Source organism: Ylistrum balloti, unplaced genomic scaffold (assembly GCF_031769215.1).
Source record: "Ylistrum balloti isolate Yb309-2 unplaced genomic scaffold, AGI_CSIRO_Ybal_v1 Utg369640, whole genome shotgun sequence".
NCBI classification, from domain to species: domain Eukaryota; kingdom Metazoa; phylum Mollusca; class Bivalvia; order Pectinida; family Pectinidae; genus Ylistrum; species Ylistrum balloti.
In genome coordinates, this window is record NW_026781901.1 from 2,379,026 (window position 1) to 2,387,578 (window position 8,553).

Genomic DNA, 8,553 nt, shown 5'->3' on the forward strand with positions numbered 1-8,553 from the left:
TTTCAATTTCCTACTTTTAATGACAGATATGTGCAAACACATCAGCATTATTTACACAATACAATCACCGTCATTTCTTGGATCTTATACATAATATATATATAAAAATTTGACCCAAATTTTCAATACTGTACACATAGTTGCACAAGAACTGTCAATCAGCATTCGTTTACTACTGCCAGATTCCATAAACAAATGTGTGTCTTTTTACAAATTAAAAAAAAAAGACTACGCAAACGATATTTCTTCATTCAATGGTGAAGAGTTAATTTCAAACACACACACAAAAGGACGTGTTATATCTGTTTTCAAAAGTTTTATAGAAAGCTGACAAAAGGAGTGGTTCATTTTCGGTACCACTTTTGAAATATGGTCATCCTCTTGATCTTTTTCTGTAGTTGCAGCACTCCATATAACAAAGCTTCAGCTGTTGGTGGACATCCTGTTAACACAAAGAAAACCATGAATTAGTGTACAGCCCATGATATCCATACATGTCACTGATATCAGGGGTCGTGTGGAAACATAAATATGGACAGGTTAGCGATATCAGGGGCCATGTGGAAACATAAATATGTACAGGTTAGCGATATCAGGGGATTGTGTGGAAACATAGATATATACAGGTCAGTGATATCAGGGGATTGAGGCGAAACATAAATATGTACAGGTCAATGAGATATATACTGGCGGATAAAAGAAACTATGCATGAGTAAAATGTTCATGTTTTTCTCAAATTTTATCAATTAGAGCTTGAAACTTTACACAGGTAAGATGTGTATGCCTCTCCTTACAACGTCTTTGATACACCATGCCAAGGTTGAATGAAACATACAGATGCTGCATCATAGGCATGATTGAAGCTGGTGTATGTCATACTGATGTTGCTAGACAATTTGGTGTGTACTGAAATACTGTAGATACCTTGGGAAGACGAACTGTGAATGAACAGTTTGGTACCACTGGAGACTGGTCTCGGTCAGAAAGTTCATACGTAACATCCCCAGGATATATATATCTGGGTTCTTCATCTCCATAAACAACACAGAACTGCTTACTTAATGGCCAAAAGTATTTCTGGCCTAAGAAGAGTTAATACCCGAACAGTATGTTATTGATTGCTTGAACAAGGCATGCATCCATGATGTTCAGCCATACATCCTATTCTCTGGCAATGTCATCGTGTAGCACGTTTAGCCTGGTGTAGACGACACTTCACTCGGCAGGACTGGGCATGTGCTCTTTTCATGGATGAGTCCAGGTTTATCTTGACAGCAGCAATGGTCATTCTGGAGTGTACTGTCATGTTGGTGAAGATTTCCATGACAGTTGTGTGATTAAACGACGTCCATTCAGCGGAAGTAATGTGGTGTGGGTTGTCATCTTATTCTATAGCAGAACAGTTCTTGTTGTGGACAGCACACTTACAGGCATCAGATATCAAAATCATCCAGCCTTGAGTACTTTCATTTGTGCAGCAAGGTAATGCCACACTGCAACATGATAACACTGCCCATCACTGACCTCTTGATCCAGAATAATGTGAATATGCTGCCCTAGCCTGCAATGTCACCAGATATGTCGCCTATAGACCTTGTGTAGGATGAGATGTAGCATTGCTTACATCGCCTCCCAAATCAGCCATTGACCTTACCTGACCTGTCACATGCACTTGTGAGGAGACGGAATGGTATTCCCCATCAATTTTGTCTTTGTCAAGCATTGTTTCCAATGGTAGACATACACTGAGTTGATTGGGTAAACTTTGTTTAGAGAATGTCTGTGAAAACTGATCTCTATCCATGACGCTGCTGATGCATTAAACCACATCAAATGAGTGTTGAATAAATATCAGATAATACATTTTTGAAAATTTTTTGGCGATTTCTTATATACCAAGTTAAAGCATAGTATACCCATGCACAGTTTCTTTTTCAGCTAGTATATACCGGGCACATATATATCTACAGGTATGATATGATCACAGCCTCGGACTAACGGGGTCCACTTACCAGGCACATATATATCTACAGGTATGATACGATCACAGTTTCAGACTAACGGGGTCCACTTACCAGGCACATAAATATCTACAGGTATGTTACGATCACAGTTTCAGACTAACAGGGTCCACTTACCAGGAACATAAATATCTACAGGTATGATACAATCACAGCCTCGAACTAACTAGGTCCACTTACAAGGCACATAAATATCTACAGGTATGATACAATCACAGCCTCGAACTAACGAGGTCCACTTACAAGGTACGTAAATATCTACAGGTATGATATGATCGCAGCCTTGGACTAACGGGGTCCACTTACCAGGCACATATATATCTACAGGTATGATATGATCACAGCCTTGGACTAACGGGGTCCACTTACCAGGCACATAAATATCTACAGGTATGATATGATCACAGCCTTGGACTAACGGGGTCCACTTACCAGGCACATAAATATCTACAGGTATGTTATGATCACAGTTTCAGACTAACGGGGTCCACTTACCAGGCACATAAATATCTACAGGTATGTTATGATCACAGTTTCAGACTAACGAGGTCCACTTACCAGGCACATAATTATCTACAGGTATGATACAATCACAGCCTCGACCTAACGAGGTCCACTTACAAGGCACATAAATATCTACAGGTATGATATGATCACAGCCTCGGACTAACGAGGTCCACTTACCAGGCACATAAATATCTACAGGTATGATACAATCACAGCCTCGAACTAACGAGGTCCACTTACAAGGCACATAAATATCTACAGGTATGATACAATCACAGCCTCGAACTAACGGGGTCCACTTACCAGGCACATAAATATCTACAGGTATGATACAATCACAGCCTCGAACTAATGGGGTCCACTTACCAGGCACATAAATATCTACAGGTATGATATGATCACAGCCTCGGACTAACGAGGTCCACTTACCAGGCACATAAATATCTACAGGTATGATACAATCACAGCCTCGAACTAACGAGGTCCACTTACAAGGCACATAAATATCTACAGGTATGATACAATCACAGCCTCGAACTAACGGGGTCCACTTACCAGGCACATAAATATCTACAGGTATGATACGATCACAGCCTCGGACTACAGAGTAAGAATAGTGGTAGTACCCTCCACCATTCGCACAACTTCCCATGGAGATGACAAAGCGAGGTTCAGGCATCTGGTCATAAATCTACAAAGTCAACCAGTTGTGATTAGCAAATTCATTGTACAAACAATGGTAAGGGGAGACAATGCTGCATCAACTCAAAGAGCACTTTTCAATATCAATCCTTTGTTGATATCTTAGATTGTGATAGGATTAAGTGAGTTCGGACTGAAAATTTTGTATTATATCAAGAACATTTCATTCTGATAAGGAAGAGTTATATTACCTTTCTTAAAGCTGGTGCCATCTTATTTGTGAGTGTGCCTGCTACAATGATACAGTCTGACTGACGAGGACTGGCTCGAAACACTACACCAAACCTGTCCATATCATATCTTGGCGCAGCGAAATGCATCATCTCTACAGCACAGCAGGCTAGACCAAATGTCATGGGCCAAAGGGAACCCTAAAATAAGATTGAGGAGACTGATGAAGGACAAACTTCAACTGTGTATTTTTAACATCATGCATACATTAGTATTTTATTCAGTTATTTTCATTTACCGGTATGTATATGCAAGCATTTCACCATATCCTCTATTTATCATCTATTAAATATTAAACTGAATATTTACATATTTTCTTACAACACAGTATGTACTTTTAAATTGATCACCTTATCGGCCTGTAATTTAGCCTTTGTAATATTGTTCCATATATATTATTCTTGTAATATACCCTGGAGCGTTTCCATTGGTTATGCCAATCAGAAATTGATAGTGACAATCACTTTATGTCATGAACTGAAAATGGAACAACAAACTAGCTGCCTCCATTTAATTTTGTCCTACACCTTTTTTTCTTCAAAATCTGTCAAAATTTATGTTTTCTGAGTTATGTAAAAAAAAAAATGTGTCTCTAAGATCTGTATTCCTATATACCGCTGGTACATGTCCATGCTGTGAGCTTAGAGAAAAAAGTGCCATTTTTGCATATTTTGTGTCTCGAATCTTTAACTACTGATTCATTAGGAAAAATAATTCAACATGGCATACCATTACAGAATTACATGAAATACCAAGCTTACCTTCCTCCCCCAGTTTACCAAGTCATCCATACGTGCCAACGCAAACTCTGCCTTGCCACTTGTTTCCAAAAATGGTGAATACTTTTTGCGTTTCACAACACCTTTATCAGTTGTCTGTTGTACTTCAGCATCCTCCTTAGTTTTAGTTACTGATGTACTCTGTTCTCTGTAGGGAACCAGACTGTAAAATACAGAGACAAATCAACCACCAATTAATTCTTGATTGCAGTTTTTTTCTACAAATATCTTTTTTTATTTCACATGAAAAGTTTGCAAAAGAAACATCTTGTCTGTCATGCTTGATACACTTTCTTTTGCTGGAACCACAAGGGCATGTGGTATTGTCAATTGCCCCTGTGGCTGGAACAAGCTTCCAGAAAGACCTAAGTAGTGCTGGAACAACAGGGGCATGTACTATTGTCAAATGCCCCTGTGGATAGAACAAGCTTTCAGACAGACTTAAGTAGTGCTGGTGCTGGAACCACAGGGGCATGTACCATTGTTAAACGCTGCTGTGGTTGGAACAATCTTCAAAACACATTTAAAGAGCATTCTTATTTTTGTTTCCCTTTTCTGTGTTTTTTTCCTCTGATAGATTTCATGTGTCTAAAGACACTCATATTGGGGAATGTGTAAAAAACAATGAAACAAGTGTATTGCCAGAAGGAAAAAGTATACCCATCAAATGCAGAAGAGAAAAACATCATTTATCAAATCTTCAAAAATAAAAGTTTAGAAATGAAGCAATTTAGCACAATTTCATGTCATTACATTTGAGACTATCATCTTTGAATGAAATTGGTTGAAAACTGAGGGAAAGGATCTTAGACAAAATCAAAATCTGAAAAGAACAAAGGCCAATAACTCTTTTGAACCTTGTTGAGCCAAAATGTCACAGAGACCAACAGTGCCATGTGCTTTGAGGATAGATCAAGTATACAATATTTAAAAGAGATTGGTTTGAAATAGAGAAATGAGATTAAAAGACAATAAAATACTGAAAGACACCCCCATAAGACACTCTTCCTAGACTCGTTTAGTTAAAACAAACCTTAAGAAAAAATAAGTGATATATTTTGATGATAAAGCACACAAATTCTAAAACAGATCAGTCAGAACCAAGGGTCCGGACAAGATCATTAAAAAAATCAAAAATGAAAAAAAAATATATAATGTAAAGCATGACATTATCCCATATAACATAAGGGCGACTTCTAAAAATTGAAAATTTGCCAACATTTAATGCTATTCTTTGACAAACAACAGAAAAAAACAAACAAACAAGAGTATCAGTGAAACTGACAAATGTTACTTTAAAAGAATTATAGGACACAACGTTTTAACAAAGGGCAATAATTCTGTTATCAAGGGGTTTTAGACACTGAATTTGGTACATTGTAAATCCTTTAACACCAATTTATCTACCAAGTTTTATTATTCTAGTTTAAATAAAAGCAGATTTATGCTCTTGGACATAAAATTTTAACAAAGGGGATTAACTTTGAGATTAAGAGGTTGCAGGCTCTGAATTTGATACACTGCACATCCGCTTAGTATGACCAAGGTATGAAGTTTCATTTTTCTAGTTTTAATGCAAGATACAACAAGAAAATAGCAACATGTCAACATAAACATAATTCAAATTCAAATTCAATAAAATTAGGGCAAAATATGAGCAAAAGAAAGATTTACGCCGAGACTCCTAAAAAAGTATTAGAAAAGACCAGGTGATGAGTAAGTGTCTTCTGCTTATCAAAGGCATCCGCCATGTAAACCTTGGTCAGTTCAAGTAAATGTCACATTCTCAATATAAACAAGATGTAAATCAACAGAAACAACAAGCAAACATGTTCAGCTTCATATCTCACAAAGAAATAAAATATTTGTTAATGAGATCACTATGACAACCATAAAACTTCCCCATAATTTTCATCAACCTGCATCTTTTGAAACCTAGTGTGACGAGTTTGTCTGTCAGCTGACAAATTCTTGCACAATAACTAATAATTGGAACAGGCCATTAGATATCAAATAGAGCAGTTGCAGGACTTGCCCTAGGTGCATTGCACAATGTCTTGGTATGATCAATGTGTACACCAAGTTTCTTATCTTAGTTTAATCGCAAGCAATTTAAAGCTGTGCTCTGCATGCAAAATTTAAACAATGGACAATAACTTGAGGGGCTGAAGGCTCTGAATTCGGTACATTACACATTGTCTTAGTCTGACCAATATATACAAGCTTCATGATCCTTGGATAACAATGGGCAAAATTAAATAATGATATCATAACTTTTTTCTCTGATGATATTAAAATTATTTATGTAAATAAGATTGCTCTCCTTTAATTCTTTCAATATACTAGATACATACACACTATACCCGGAATTTAACATTAAATGAATTGATATGTAATATGTACGAAGGAATACCATATCTACATGTAATAGGTCCTATCTGACGACCAAGGAAACAAAAATGTGGCTTATAACCAGGAAAATATGGTAATTACTGACTTATGTTACTTTGTTGCTGTGTGATGAGCCAACTATGCATAGTCAAGGCATTTGTGTATTTTTCCCTGGGCTTGTTGAAGTATGAATTCAGTAACAGGTATTTATGTCTAAACAAAACTGTTGTATAATTAAACTGAAAATCAATGATCTTGGCTGATTTTATCAAACTGGTATTACAGTAGCCATACAAACCTAGTTTGTTTAAAGTCATTTATTTTTCTGTCAGTCATGAGTTCACGGCACTGACATCCTGCAGGAGCCCATGTGCGATTCAGGAGGGCACCAAGGGTCTGGAACCTCCCAGGCAACCACACTACTGTAAAACACAATCCTCAACATATAAAGTACATGTAATAACACTTTACATATAAAACAGCCAACCAAAGTATTTCAGTATACGTAAAATTCTAAACATCTCACATCAGATGTACATTATATAAAGCAGTTGTAAGCAAGAGAGAATTGATGAATACATATATAGCAATCTTAAATGCATCAATATCATAATAAACATTTTTTAATTTGATAAATGTGATTAAACTAGCAATGAGATACTATTATGATTTGTTTTTCCCAATGAGAGCACCCTACATATAAACATCAAAATTAAGCATTTCAGTAACTTGATTTTTTTCACCTCCTTTCATCATCTTAAAAATAGAATTACAAACACACTTTTATCAAAATGAGAAAAAATTGCTTTTGACATGGTTTTATAGCTTTAGAAATTGTTATTTGTTACATGTGCCATGAAAAATAGTATGGGCATAATATGTAGGCATGTGTATTTGATTCTGTTTTGAAAATTTTGAAAAATTTTTGTCATCAACTTTTTATTTCTGTCAACTTTTGTGTCGTAATTCAAATATAAATTTTGAACTTGGGTTGATTTGACAATTAAAAAATTAAAAACAAAAAAGTTGTGACATCATCACTTTAAGGGTTTTAAACCTGTTTATAAAACTTTTCTTTAAACCTAGATATGTAAATAGCAACACATATGCTATCTCTGACTCTCATGCACAAAACTGTCCCTGACTCTCATGCTCAAAACTTTTGAACCAAACTATATCTGACTGTCATGTATATGTGGAGGTGCAAAAAACTATTTATAAACAAGCGATCATTCATAAAGCAGAGATTATGGTTATAACATAAACTAATGTGAAATGTATCTGTACCCTCCATATATGCATGGCAGTCAGATATATTTATGTGTGTAATTATGGAGGAAAAGCACGCCACTACCTTGGAAGTAGTACTGACATTTCATACATAACATCGGTAAGAATCAATGGAATGTCAGAATGGAAATACAATTTGGTTAAAACTTGTTCTTAGAAATATGGTTATGCAAGTTGCAACCAACACACGGCAACCCGTTATAATCTATCAGCTGATAATATGGAGTTGGTCTAACGTTGTCAATAATCGTATGCTAAAAAATGATGTAAAAAGACGATCGTTCAGTATTTTGAGTCAGCCATTGTGAAAAGTTTTAGTGGGAAGAATATAACGAAAAGACTAGGGTAATTTTTTCTGCACACACATACATCACATGTGCATTACACATGTTTACTTCAAAAGCCCTAGTTCATTTTAGTAAAAGGAACGTGTTACGCAACGGAATACGACTTTGATTTGCTAAAACTTGCTTAAGAACTACTGTAATAGAATGGCGAAAATAAACATCTACACAGCACACAAGTAATTAACTGTTCGATGATAATACACATGAAGGTCATGTACAAATAACACAAGTGCGATACGTACAAATCTTGGTCGCCATTTTCACACAACTGAAAACGAGGCAAT

At 36.0% G+C, this 8,553-nt stretch overlaps 1 protein-coding gene across 1 annotated transcript; it reads right to left on the reverse strand.

The window, feature by feature from the left end:
• LOC132553727 (NADH-quinone oxidoreductase subunit B 2-like) lies at nt 1-8,540 on the reverse strand. The gene is made up of 6 exons (XM_060218003.1): nt 8,512-8,540; nt 6,931-7,054; nt 4,224-4,404; nt 3,423-3,602; nt 3,085-3,220; nt 1-442 (listed from the first exon to the last, which is right to left on the reverse strand). The coding sequence occupies exons 1-6, from the start codon at nt 8,525-8,527 to the stop codon at nt 345-347; spliced, it is 735 nt and encodes a 244-aa protein (XP_060073986.1). The 5' UTR covers nt 8,528-8,540; the 3' UTR covers nt 1-344.
• Between the last annotated feature and the right edge of the window lie 13 nt (nt 8,541-8,553).